The sequence below is a fragment of the Aptenodytes patagonicus genome, chromosome 3, assembly GCF_965638725.1.
Source record: "Aptenodytes patagonicus chromosome 3, bAptPat1.pri.cur, whole genome shotgun sequence".
NCBI classification, from domain to species: domain Eukaryota; kingdom Metazoa; phylum Chordata; class Aves; order Sphenisciformes; family Spheniscidae; genus Aptenodytes; species Aptenodytes patagonicus.
Window position 1 is genome coordinate 11,242,082 of NC_134951.1, and position 14,918 is coordinate 11,256,999.

The 14,918-nt window shown below is 39.6% G+C and overlaps 1 protein-coding gene across 2 annotated transcripts in view; it reads left to right on the plus strand.

Annotated features, from left to right (window-relative positions):
• Positions 1 to 14,582, plus strand: part of LDAH (lipid droplet associated hydrolase) — a 139,788-nt gene extending 125,206 nt beyond the window's left edge. For both annotated transcript variants that reach the window (XM_076332705.1, XM_076332704.1), the window contains one exon: positions 11,293 to 14,582. In XM_076332705.1, coding sequence (XP_076188820.1) covers positions 11,293 to 11,484 — 192 coding nt within the window. In that variant the 3' untranslated portion in view covers positions 11,485 to 14,582. The remainder of the gene's footprint in view (positions 1 to 11,292) is intronic.
• Positions 14,583 to 14,918: the final 336 nt, after the last annotated feature.

Below are 14,918 nucleotides of genomic sequence, written 5' to 3' on the forward strand. Positions count from 1 at the left end.
TGAGTTGGCATTATGTTAAATTTGAAGTGTATTGACAATAAAAATGGGCTTAACTTATAAAGGTTGGAAGTTTATAAAAACAGGAACTATAGTCCAAGTTGCTATAGAACTGGCAAGCTGTCACTTCAAAAATTTATTCTGTTTAGTAGTCACTGTGATCATATGCTAAAAGCCAATCTTAACACCTGACTTTGCCAGCTGCTGTGGAATAGAAAAGTTATTTCTGGATCTTATTTGCATTCTGTGATCTGAAGAAGAAAGAAGAAGAGACACTAAATTATTCCAATCTTTCCATGCCCAGGTTTAACTATAATTATTACTAGTTAGGGACCAGGAGAAATTTTATCTCCAGACCCCAGATTCTTAGTCTAACAATGGTAATTGCTCAGATTTATGTTGAAAGAATCGGAGATGGAATATTGTTTGGATAATTAAGTGAGGTATTTCACGTATAATCTTCTAAAGACAGAAGTTGTGCACATTAAATAGCAGTGGAACTGTATGAGGAGGATGGAGACCTGTCTTCTAACAAAGTAATATTGATAGAGCATTTAAAATATTGGCTCTAAAGCTATTCGTCTGGATCAAGCAGTACACGAATGTAGGCTTCTTATTGCAGTGACACAGAGAGTTGTGATAAATCACACAATCCAAACGAATAAGGTAGGGGATACTGATATAAGATTTGCTCAGCTTTGATATTTAATTATCATTAGCTGATTGTGTCTAAGCCAGCTGAGCTGCATTCTTTCACTGTAATAACACCAACTCCCTTTCCTAACAGAAACTGGAGGCAAAGATACTACTGCACTAGAGGAAGTTTATTGTAGCTCTTGCACAAAAGGAAGTGGGTGTAATTCCGTATTCTTAAAAGATGGATCAGCTTTGAGCATCACGAAGCTTTTACAAATAGAATAAAAATTTAAAAAAGAAAGGGAAAATGGTTATTTTGGGCATTCACTAGCATGCCTGTGATGGACAATGATATTTCCAAATAGAGGCTCTCTACAGCACTTAACTTTTTAAGTCTGCATCATGCCACATTCATTCCTTTATTTTAAGACTTAGCCTTATTGACTCATTTTCTGTCAAGTAAGCTTATAAACCTGTTGTAATCAAGAAGATATTGCATTAAAGGGTAAAACTAGGGTGCTTACAGAGGAAATTTTGTTTAAAAAAAAATCACCCCTCAGATTTCATATTTATTGAGATATATTTTGTTCATTACTCCATGTGTAATACACAGTAGTCCTATTTTTAAGTGTAGGATCTGGTCCAAAGCCCATCTAAATCAATAGAAGAGCTCCCACAGACTTCAGGAAGTCTTGAATCAGTTTGGCAGTGAACTTTCTGTAGTGGTTCATAATTTCTTAAGACCATAAATCATCTCCTCCAGCAACTGAAAATCATGATTCATTTGGTTAGCATGTTAAACCAAAAAAGGTTTATACGCTCCTTGAGTTTAGTTTTGCCAGTGGTCTGGTGTAGCACATACATTGATTGTGTAAGGAAAAAGACAGGAAACATCTGAAGTAGAGATACAAAGATGAAAAAAAATCTGTTGTCTGAGGAGAATCATTTTTAATCAAATGGGAAAAAGTATAAACTGGAAGTTTATGGACACATGAACCTATTTTCACTCAGATTGAGGAAGTCTGTATTGTGCGTGGCTTATAACCACCCATATATAGATGGTTAGGTGGGGAAGAAATTCAGTTTTGAAAAAAATTAAATGAATGAAGTATATGTTTACCACTTCCTGCTTATTTCAATGGTTCATTTAGAATTTAAAGCAATACAAGTTTATATCATACCAATAATACCATAGAAAATGTGTTCTCCAAGAGGATCAACTAAAGAGTGATATGCAGAGATTTAGAGTAAAAACTGCAAAAATTAAGCATTTCCTTTCCACAGAAAAGTGCTAGGTTTTTCTTTTGAAAAATTGTCTTTGCTAGAGAAAATTTTTGGAACTGAGCAACCAAGAACTATTTTGACCCCTGAAGCAGCTGTTCTGATGTTGCCCAGGGTTTTTCCTTTGAGTCTCTGTAGACATCCACAGGGGTTTAGTAATTATTCCCAGTGAGAGGGGCATGATCTGAAGATAAGTGGTTAAAAGAATACTACAAATACTTTGCCTGCCCACAGCCTGAGTGAGTTACTTGCCTACATTTGTGAAAAACCTTCCAAACACTCTTTCTGAATAGGTGCAAAGTGCTCTCTCAAGCCAAGAACACCTCTTTTTTGGCTGGTCTCACATCCTTTTTGGCCTGCGCTCCCTGGAGGTGCAGAGTTGAAGTTAGGGAAGTTGCACATGTGCTTGGGGATTTTGGTGCCTGTGTCATTTAACCACAAAAACAACCTTCTCTTTGAAGCACCCAGAATGCCTAATCAGGGATCAGCAGTTTCTCTCCTCAGTGGAAAAGGATCCCAGTGAGCATTCAAAAAGTTCAATGGACCACAATATACTTATGTGTGATATTTCACTTTTTCTAGAACTGAGCTCCTGTTACCATCGTTCATGCTGTGTGGTATTCTAATAAAAAGTGATGACATGAATTTCCAGGATTTTTGGGATGGGTATAAGGTGTGGGCTACACACAATGAGCAAAGACAGCAATATTTCCCCAGCCTTCTGAAGAATACTTAAGAAGTTACCATCCAACCCTTACTACCCCTTAATCGCTTACCTTCCCTCCCTCTGCCACAGAGCTCATTGCACGGCAGTGAACAAAATTGCCATTTACGGCCAGATGCTGATCCTGCTGTTGCAAGAGAGATCTGACTGATTCACCTTAGATGAAGTCCCACTGAATGTAGACAGTGTCAGGCTGATATTCAGAGGGAAATACTGTTTGCAGTAAATATGGTTGAAAGAATCTGGCCCAGTAATAGTGTTGCTTAAATAGTGGTTTCAGGTCTGTTTGTTTTTATTTTGGTATTTATACAGACTTGACTTCGGAAATATTGATGTTCCTGACACATCTAAATATATACCCTCGAAATGCTTTTAAGTCTTTAAAAGTAACATAGATAGTATAAATAAGATAATCACCCTGGTTTGTTGATAAATCCTGTGCATCCTTTTTAAAAGCACATTTTTACTTTGCATTGAGTTTGACCCTTCATTATCTGTGAGAAAGTGGAAATAGAAGTGGCCTCGCTTGATCTCTTGGGTCTACATGCAGAGCAGCCAGTAAGTAGCATTGCTAACAAACTGCAGCAAATTTGAAAAGAAGTCCTTTCCCCTTCTTCGATTTATCAAATTTCCCATTAACGCTGACAAAGGCATGAAAACAGGGAGCCTGCACCCTGCCCGTACCTGACACCAAGGAGAGGAGTAACGCATCTTAAATCACGTGCAAAGTAGCCACTACGTCTGGCTGCGTCTCAGGGTTTGCTTCCTAATTTCTCCGAAAGTAGAATGTTTCTCCACTCCTTTTCCAGATAGTGAAGCTAATTTTGTTTATTATTTATGTTGGTTTAACAAAACTGGCCACGTTCCTTATGTTAAATAAAATCACCACAAATACTTGAACTACCCATTACACCTTTACTACAACCCCTACAGGTTAGTATTTAAAAATAGCATTGTGTACCCCAGATTGTCAACTGCCTCTTCTCAAAACGGTCCAGCAGAAAAAGGTTGGCTTCACACTGCCCTTGGAAAATTGAGAAATCCCAGTTCTGGTAAAACAAGCTGAGAAGCAAGTTTCAAAGACCTTACCATCAAATTGGCTGATCTCAACAACGGCAGGATCATGAGGGGAGAGAGATGGTGTCTCGGAGAACCAGATCCCAAAGCATTTAGGGCTTCCTAGGGCAACGCCAGCTCTTTGAATTCTTCCCAGAAACTGATCAGTAAAGCCAAAGCACAACTGAAGCAAGTCCAAAAAAAAAGCGTCCCCCAAACCAGCCTGTTCCCATGTCATTTATACTATTCTTTTGGCAGGATGAGTGGAGACGCTTTCATAATTCCAGAGAAGCTAAGTCATTTTCTCTAAACCTTGATTGAAACTAAAATTAATTCTGGGCTAATGTCTTTTAAACTAGTTTTCATCCGAGAGCACATGAAAACTATTCGCTGGTGTTGAGAGATGTCACCCAGAGAGAAGCTACTGTCTCATCCAGTGAATGCATGTGGGAGTAATACAGATAAAAAGTTAATGTATCAGAGACAAGGGTTTCAGCAAGGACACTGGTACAGTCTTGCTTGCCATTGCACATGTGCCGCTAGTTTATATTCACAGAGATCAGTCCTTTGCTCTTTGCCATCAGCTGAGTGGTGCCTGCCGATGTAATAAGATCCTAAAGTTGTTATAACGTACCAAATTCCAGAGAGATAGAGGAAACTCAATGAATATTTTTTAACTTTTTGGATTTGTTTTTCAGTGTTGACCTATGACAGCCACAAAAGAAGCATAAAAGAAATATCTCTGTAATTTATACTTCTGTGAACTGTCATACATACTAAAACAAGTGCCAATGGAATCAACTGCAGGAAATCTTTATTATTTTCTTAGAAACTCTTTAAAATGTAAACATCCTGTTGATATGAATCTCAGATTCTTCTGATGTTTACTTAGCAGCTGCCATCATTGTGCAGTGTCTGAGTACACATACCATATTACAGGGTACTAGGCTGACAGAGCCCTGTTCTGACTTGTGTTTTATTTTACAGAAGCTAAGGCTGAAAATACTTCTGAGCACTTTAATGGTAAAACAGCTTACGAGAACATTGCTGTTATTTTAAAACTATTTGAAACTTAGAAATTGCGTAACTGTTTCAAACATGGTATTGAAATGGTCGGCAAAGATAACCCACATCCCCTTTACTCTGCACTCATCATCAGATCCTGAAAGAGGACATGTTTCAGTCACTCGTAACAAGCAGGGTACTGCATCAGGAATCATATAAAGTCTTTGTCATGTCCAGTGGTAGCCACTTCCCTTCTGAGTCAGGAATACCTGGACATCTCAGCATTCAATATTGCAGAAGAATAAAAAATAATCCTCTCACCCTCATGGCATAAAAGTTAAAAAATGCAAATATTGAAAAGTTTAAGCCCAGAAGAAAAACAGAAGGAACCTTCTATTTATTGTTTTGTAAATCTGTTTATTTTTAAGCTAGTCTCATTATTTTGGGGGCCTGACACCATTTTTGAATGCTTAGGTTGGCAGCAGTTTTCCATTGCTGGTACAGTGGTTGTGCTGACTCAGGATGTCCTTACAGCCATGCACAGTCCACAGGAAAATACGTACTTTACAGATCCATGCAAATCATACAGTGCGTGCCAATGTTTCCTACCGTTAATGAAGATCCCATGTGCCTCTGGTTACACATGGTTCGTTAATTATGCCTGCCTGCGTGCTGCAATAGCAAAGCTCCTGATGTTAAAATGAAGATGAGAACATTTGGATTCTGGAAACTTTTGTTTAAAAATGTCTAAAATTAATCTGTCTTAATATATTAGGAAAATAGGTAACATCCTAATCTGTATATTTTGTGGCCGTGTGTGGCATAGGCAAAGAGCACAGACGTTTTGTCATTCAAAGGGAGACCCTCAACGCCACAAATGACAGTCAAGTATCTGTCAGGTTTCTTAGGCCCTGCACCACCATCCGGATCACTGAAAATTTACACCTTAATTGCAATCCTGCTTTTAGATTTTATTGCATAATCCATTAATAGGGGAGCATTTTGAAAACAATTCTGAATTCTGTTGGTGGTTTCCAATTAAGAAACATGTATGTTAAAGTTTTAGATTTGCAAGCATATGCACATAGACACACAGAATGCACACACCAACATCTGCACACGAAATAAGCAGACAAAATAACTGCAGCATCAAATAAAGTTCCCCAAGTCTTCCTGTTATAAAACTGTTCTGTTAGTTGGCTATAATGTACCCAAACTTTAATTGCATATACGACACAAGTGTCTATCCTACCTTGACTGTTTATTTTTTATTTCAGTCCAAAGGGTTCTACAACATCTACAAATAAGGCTCAGGGGAAAATGCGTTGTTTTCTCATAGTAAAAATTCTTGGCTTGGAGAAGGAAGCTATTCATTCCAATGCAGAGGAGAACATGCTGAGCTAGTATAGAGGGAACTAGTGAGTGAGGGGTAAACAGAGAGGAGGAGAAGGAGGCAGAAAGAACCAAAGGCTCCATTTGTTTGGCCAAAGGTAGGCTTCTGGTGCTATGAAGTGGTAAATTTGAGCTACCCAAGCAAGACTGGCATATGAGACACACAAGCTGCCTGTAGCAGCAGTGGAGACCAAACAGGATATGCTAGCATATCAATCTTAAGTTGCATGAGGTCATAGAATCATTTAGGTTGGAGAAGACCCTTGAAATCATCGAGTCCAACCATTAACCTAACACTACCAGATATTTATGTATGGGCACCTGAATCATGCTTTATGAGTTTACTTGTAGGAATCTACAGGTGCAGTAGGCATTAGAGGTGCAGATGATCCATTAGAATCAATAGAAATCTATTGAAGAAGTTAAGGTGGAATCTGGCCCTTAAACATGGACATCTGGTTTAATTTTGGGCACTGTGGAATATCCCCATCTGGCCTCCAGCTGTTTTGCCAGAAAATTGTGGGTCTCCTATAAAATCTGTCATACCTGCCAGTCTCATGCAGATGCCTCAGATATCTAGAGCATCTCAAATGGCAGTAGGTACCTACACTTAGGCAACTGAGTTCTTAGTGGAACCTGAAGTGCAGCTTCACCCACCTTACAGTAGACACCTGCTGTTTCAGCTGAATAGCTTTCTAAGCACTGATGGCTTTACTGAGTATATCTTTCCTGACTATGTGGTGGGAATTTGGATGCCTGGTACCCATGTAAACACCACAATACAGTTACCTGTATTTAGATGGTTTTATGCTGAGCTGAACCCAACCCTGACACTAGGAACAACTTGAGAGATATTTGAGGAGTAGGGCTGAGAATAGAGGTTCTAGACTGATAAAAAAGTGGAGAATTGCTGGGGGAAAAAGCAACTAGGGCTGGAATTGAGACTCAGAATGGGATGGAGAAACCAGAAAACTAAAATTTGGACTTGGCAGGGCAAGAACATGGGACTAGAATAAGAAGCAGAAGTAGCGGAAATTGGAAATGACTAGGTAAGGAGAATAGAGCTGAAACAATGAGCCAAAGGGGGGTAGAGCAGTCCCGAGACCAGAAAGGGACAAGACAGAAGAAGTTATACTTGGAAAGACTGGACAAACAACTGAACAGCAAGGCCAGTAGCTGGAAAATATTCTGCCCTTTTCTGCTTGGAATGGAACCTAAATTTCCAAAATCTTACCGTTCCTGTTCTCAGCAGGTACCTTTGGCTATGTTTGCTTTAAAAACAGGAGCAGCACAATAGAAGAGAATTTGTAGGGATAAATAGTAAGTGGTGAGGACCTGATATTCCCAATGTAGGCATCTCAGAGGGTTATTACTTTAGCCAACAGTTGTCTGGTCCCATGGACTGAATGTCCATTAGTGACTGGAGCTCACTAAGTGTGATCCTGAAGAGCATCTTTGCCTTAGTTTCGGTTGAAAGGAGTTCATACATTCCGAGACTACTCCACGATGTGAACCAAAGCATGGTAAATCTGGACAAACATGACATTTACTTCAAAAACACACAATAGATGCAAACTAAATCACTAATTTCTGTGCTGGACACCCCCAGTGTAACACCCAGCAGGAAGGTGCCCCATGTTCCTCTGGCCAGAAGCTGACAGTGCTACTTCTTTCAATTACGCCATTACCTTAAGGGACAGAGGCCTAAAGCAGCAGATCTAGAGGTGCTAACACTGTTGCCAATACATGTAGGTGCCACATGTAAAATACTTCATTTTTGGTTTACCTCCTTGAAGTCTAGCAGTCTGTATACACAAGCTCTGCTAAAACCAGTTGATATTGCATTACCAAGCATTTCAAAGTTAGAGAGCACCGAACTTCATTCAGACAACTTTTATGTATGCATTAAGAGGTGGTCATTCATTAAAACATCACTTTTCCTTTTTCCTCTTTCATTAACCAAAAGAGCTATGTAATGAAGGAGACAGCAGGATGCAGAACTCCTACCTCATTTGTGGCAGAAGCGGTAAAATGCCTGTTGAAAGAAACGGGGAACTATATGAAGTAAAAATGGATAGCTTCATGGTAAAGGCACCTAAATTTCACATCCAAGAATGGGCTGTTGGTGAAGTCATTAATATTTTTCATAGATGTTCACAGTTTGTCCTCACTTTTCTGAGTATCTCATTTAAGATGTTGAAATCTGTTTTACAGGCAGATAGAGAGTGCAAATGAATTTGCACCCGCAAATGAAGTCCAGGAGTGCTATCCTTTGAGCATAGTCAATACTGTGTAATGCTACGCACACTGGAAAACCAGCTCTAGGTGTTTCAGACTACACTACATACTTTCAAATTAATGCATGTAGTTTGACATTAATTTCTGTGCTCCCCATCTGCAAAGTGGAGATAAAAATGGCCACTAAGGTGTTGCAAAACTAAATTAATAAATGTGAGCATGCCAATCCAGTAGTGGTGTGTGCCAGAGGAATGCACATAAGAAAATAAATCCTGTCTGTAAACCATGAAATATGTAGTGAATAAATCCTCAGACCACACACAGAATTTAAAACGAAAAATACTATCAAATAGCAGCTCATCAGCTGAACGTCATCCTGTCAGTGGGTTGAATGAGTCAAGGATCCTTTGGATCATGCAATGAAAGATTAAACCATAATGCAAATATACCAGAGGCAAGCTAAGAATGCACATAAATCTTTGTTTAGGCATTTCCAAATCTGTGAGTTCTCAAGTTTACAACCCTACCTGGAGAACAGCCCATTTCGCAGTTCATGCAGACTAAGCCAAGTATTTTATCCACCTTTGTAAGTGTAAATGACTTTTCATCTTTTTCTAAATGATCATGTGATGAGAGTCTATGACTAGCCTATCAAAATACCTAATAATTTCAAGAACTATTCCATTAAACTGGAGTTGCTCCATTTCTTTTTTTCTCAGTTTCATAATCTTTATTTTTGTATCTGTTGGTAACAGAGCGCAGGGTTAAACATAATTCGGTCAGATGTTTGGCTTTCAAAAGGTCTGAATGCAGCTGGCCATTTTACGTTGGCTTTTTTAAAGAATTTTTGCTAGTGTGACATCCTGTGATCTATGAATCGAAGGCAAGATCAAAAGAAATTTTCTGCTAAAGCAAACGACATACCTTGTTTCCAGCAATTAGTGAGTTTGTTAACATGGGATGGTTTATGTTCTATGTTTTACATATACGTAGAAGTATAACTCGGGTTGGTGTCTGTGCAACTGAGATATTATATTTTGGATACAGCCAATAGTCAGCAATGTCCAAGATTTGGGTACGCTTCAACAAGAGAAAAGCAAGTTAGACAAAAACTTGTAACATTCTGTGAAATGCAGTCTGGGCTCTTAGCCCACCTCTGCCCCAGTGGGTGCATTTATTTATATTCCACACGGCTACAAAAATGATGGAACTGAAGATTTTTGTGATGAAAGGAAAACTTCTTGTCCCCTAATTTATGTTAGCATTGCTCAATTATTCACTGAAGTACAGAAATGAAATATGAAACAAAAGAGAGTAATGGACTTGGGCCAAGCTGTGTGTGTGATATGTTGAGCAATCAACATCCTTCTGGTACCTGCATTCAAACATTTTAGTATAAAGAGTCCTCATCATTAATCTTGTTCCTGTATAGTTTTAAATCCGTAGGTTTTTGCTCTCTCCCAGACAACGACTCGCCCTTCAAATACTTTCTAGAAATTGAAAAACATAGCTATAACTTGCAAAGTTGAGGTGAAAATGGGGGGAAATGATGACTTGAGAAAGAGTGGCATTCAGTGTTTCTAACAGAGAGAAAAGACACTTCATTGAATATGATATTTGCCTGGAATTTATGACTTTTGTGTTTAGGTGGGCCCTGTAGCACCTGCTTTATGTATATCATTGAACAAGGTTATTAGGGCAAGATCAAAAGAAAATGGACTTTGGTAGAATTTTAGTTCCACATTACAACCCAAAAGAAAATTGCTCATTGATCTCCAGGACGTGCCTATGCTCTACACAGGCAGCACTTCACAAAGATAAGATGGAGAGTTGGCATTGTTCAGCCTGGGTTGTTCAGCCTGGAGAAGAGAAGGCTCCAGGGATACCTTATTGCGGCCTTACAGTACTTAAAGGGGGCTTACAAGAAAGATGGGGACAGACTTTTTAGTAGGGCCTGTTGCGATAGGACGAGGGGTAATGGTTTTAAACTAAAAGAGGGTAGTTTCAGGCTAGACATAAGGAAGAATTTTTTTACGCTGAGGGTGGTAAAACAGTGGCACAGGTTGCCCAGAGAGGTGGTGGATGCCCCATCCCTGGAAACATTCCAGGTCAGGTTGGACGGGGCTCTGAGCAACCTGATCTAGTTGAAGATGTCTCTGCCTACGGCAGGGGGGTTGGACTAGATGACCTTTAGAGGTCAACCCAAACTATTCTATGATTCTGTGATTCTAAGATTCTATGATTATAAAATTCTCCAAGCAAAAGAAGGTTTGCTTCTGAGAATGACCATAATTGCTGTTATTCTAATATAGCTGAGTGAATCACCTCTAGTTTACATCTAACACCAAGGTTAAGAAAAATAGGTGCTCCTCCACCTAAGGCCCCAACAGGGCAGGTGTTTTAAGATCACACCTAACAGATGACAGTAAGACTGAGCTGCTCACAAATGTGGAGTAACCTCCTACTTTCTCTTTGTTTGTATCCAGAAGAAAGCCATAATGGTTAGCCCCTTCAGCTGGGACATAGCATCAAATTTACTGGTAATTTTGCTATTTGATTAAATAGCTAGAAAGCTAACATAGAAAACAGCTAATAGCTAGGGAAAACACAGCAGCTTGCCTGGTTAGGAGTGGACTCCATGGACAACTAGATGTTTTGATCCACAATAGCAAATTTCTTAAGATAGCCAGACTTTCATCATCAGATCTCTCTTGTCAGAGTTAAGCCTATATTGTGTTCCACAGTTTTACAGATTAGGAAACTGAGTCACAGAGCATTTAATTGGCTTCATCATAATTGCAGACTTGGAAACAACCAAGAACTACCAATTTGCTGTTCTTCACAGTATATCTTGGGTCATGAAGCATCACTTATTTCCAAATAATTCAGTGCTCTTTGTTTGGATATTGGTTGCTTCATCGGTAACTTTTCAAATTAAGGATTTGATATGCTTTGATTTCTAGCTGATTTTTTACTATGGAACTGGAGACAGCTGGTGTCCACAGCACTACTACGATGAGATCAAAATGGATTTTCCTGACGGGGACATTCGACTTTGTGAGAAAGGGCTCCGCCATGCCTTTGTGCTAGATGCCAGCAAGGAGATGGCTGCCATGATTACAGACTGGTTGCAGGATGATCTGACCAAATTATAAACACGGATCCAGTGATTAACAAGAAAATGATGTAATTATTTTGTGAACGTGTAATTTTGTGTGAGAGAGTCTGTCCTATTTTTTTCTGTTTATTATAGATTATGGCTTGTTTTCTATTGAAATGTTTTAGAGGAAGTTAAAGAGAGACTGGCTGGTCCAAAGTATAGTTTTATTGATTCAGTGGTGATGTACCTTCATCCTGTGTCTTCAGGACTCTGCAGGGCTTGGCAAAGGGTGGAATATTTATCGTCTGCTAGCACTCTAGACAACACTGGTACTAGATTCACTGGCTACAAGTGTACCTGAGTTACTACCACCTCACTCACCTGCTGGAGAACTGTCAGGGATGGGTTTGGGGCAGCCCAGCTGGCCTGCTTTAGAAAGAAATACCAAACTACTCTGTATGGATAAAAATCCCCCTGTGGATGGATCCTGGCAATGGATCCTGGTATACTGTGAAAGACCTGGCCCTTTCCATGTGTCTCATCCATCCATGTAACCCTGGTGCATGACAGCCAGAACAGCCCAAGGCCCCAGGACAACCCTAACGTTGTCTCCTCCAGGTCAGATGGGGTTGGTGGTCAGTCACAGGTCAGGCTGAGTTCAGAATGAGTACAAGGGAGATGTGTAGATGAGCTGTGCAGTTTCTCCAAGTCTCCAAAGGGGTTTAGGGTGCTGCCAGGACTCCACAGGGTATTAAAAATACCATAAGGTAACTGTGGCTGTTCAGCGAGGGAATATGTATGGAGCTCTTGTCTGGAACATGGCCAAGTGTTTCATTTTTCGATTGACTGTAGAGAAGGTAAAGGATGCTGGTCAAAAGTGCCAGTATTGAAAGCTTAAAATGGATTGCAGAATCTGTATATAACTACTTATAGGTGGCCTAGCTCTCCTAATGAAGTCCACAAGAACAGTGCTTGCTCAGCAACTTTAAAGAATTAAACCAGTTTTGATGCATGCCTAAATTTCAGTTCTTTGCTCTAAGGACTGAAGCATGAAATTTTCTGCCAAGCCACAAATTAGGTAAGTCCACCGTGAGAAAATGGCTATTACTCTGCTATGGTTGCACCCATGAAATGGCACCAAATGGCATGAAATGTTACTGTTGAGAACCAGATCCTTGCTATAGCACATTGCTGACAAGTACACTGTTCCTCACGTTTGTTCATCCCTCTCCTTTACAGATAGCAAAAAACTAGAAAAAAGCATCCTACCAGTTGTGATAACAGAAGTTACAGGTGATAGCTAGAAATGCAAATAATGTAAGAGGAACAGAGCCAAGCATAATCAGGAAAAGCTTTCTAGCCGTGAACCTGTGAAATAGTCTCCCTGTGGAGTTCATAGAGACATTTATAAATAAACAAAACAGTACAAAATGTAGTCAGGGGAAGTCCTGCCCTTGCAAACAGATGAATTTAGATGATTCATTGGGTATCTAACTTAGATGATTTGTTAACAGTTTTAATGTGGTACTAGTGAGAATGGTACTGGAGAATGTTCTCTGTGATGCAGAAGGACTGATTAATTCCTTACTTTTCTTACACAATTATATAAACACCTTCCACCTCTCTCTAAATCCCCCGTGAATCTTTCACTAATATTTAGAGCAATTTGTAATACAATTCAGTTTCTGGATATTTTGGACTAGTTTTCAAACCTGCAGACAGAGGGTGGATTTAAGTGACCTTCTTTGCATCAGAAACTGGTTTAGCTTTTGAGACTAGCCAGTGGATTTTCAGATTACACTGCCGCGTAATGAAACAGATACTGATGCTTGAGGCAGAAATGTTGAGACCACAGTTGCAGCAGCATGGGGACGAACCAGATACGTTCAAAGTGAAGGGACTGTACCCGTGCAACTGATTCTGTTTATTGGAGGGTCATGGGACTTTCCTTCTTTCTACAGGGCCATATTCAGTCATGATCGAAACAATTCTTGTGCTCACTTTAGAAATCCATAGTTGTGTGTGTCTGTGTGTGTTTAAACAGCCCGCAGATGTTGGCATGCATTCCTGTTGAATGGCCTTATGGCAGATGCTAAATGCGTCTCTTGGCCTAGGTGTTCCCTGGGGCAGAGTGAGGGTGGGCGTGTTCACATACATGGATATATATATATGTACACGTGTGTATATATATGTACACATGCACATGTTTGCATGTTAGCAACATAAAAAATACAGTTCACTTTGTTTTGGTTTACACGTTGATCTGGTTGAACAAAACATCTGTTCTTCAAAGTATATGGAATCAGGTAATCGAGCAAGGACTCAGTTTGTAAAAGTTCAGCTGTTGTAGTGGGTCTCCTGAGGACAGAAAAAAATCTTGCATTAACCAAAGATGACAAGCAACTATTAAAGCCTGGAAACTGAAGCACCTATGAGAAGCAGTTGTTTACAGTGCATTATTCGTATACTTTGTATGAGGAATTAATTTAGCAATACTTGTACTTGACTTGTGTATGCCTTTTATACAAATATTAATCCATTATAATAAATCCTACTGACTGCATTAAGACCTAAACTGAGATTAGATCTGGTCAGTGATGACCAGATCTACTGTAGGATAATGCCTTACGATTTTCTTAAATGAATTTTCTCTAAGAGTATCAAAACCATATTGATTCAATTGCTACCTTCCTCCTAGAAGCTGTTACTGTAAAGCTAAGATCTGAGAATTTGCTACCCTGTTCATTGCAGAAAAGCACGGGTCTAGTTTTCACAGCTGTATTTCCGAAGAGGGGCAGATCTCACACAATGAGAATCCAGCTCCTCTGAAGCCCGTGGTGTTCACCATGACCCCAGGCAAAGCGTGTCAAAAGTGCTATGGTCCAAATGTGCCAACTTACCATGAAAACACAGTGTGGTCTTGCCTATTTTAGACTACTAGAATTCTTGGGAAACCTATCGCAAGTGAATTGACTGTATGCAGTAGCACCTAATCTCTGTCATTCACATTTGTGCTTAATTCTCACCACGCGAGTAATCCTGCTAGCTTCAATGACTTTGACTCATGTTCAAGTGTTTTGCTAGATCGATACCTTTTATGAAAAAGTACACAACTCCAATAACAAAAATAAAGACATTTATGGTAAAATGTAACTTGAGTCTTTATTTTGATAACTTGTTTAGTCGTAGTTCACCTTCTTCATTACTTCATGCATACAAAATTTACAAAAATACTTGCCAAACCCCAAATTTCACACATGATGTAGACATCTGCTAAGTGCAGAGAAAATCAGTGGGTGGTAGGCACCTGACTCGCTTAAGCATTTTTATCCAGAGCCACTCCAAAATAATCAATCAGTGTTTCCCCTTGCTCCCTCCAGCTCCGTGTTTGCTGCTTTGAATGAGCTATAGAGTGTGTGGATTAGTGAGGTTTGTCCCTTCAGGAAGCTTGATGAGTGCTTGCCCAGTGTTTATGGTGAAGAATTTGGA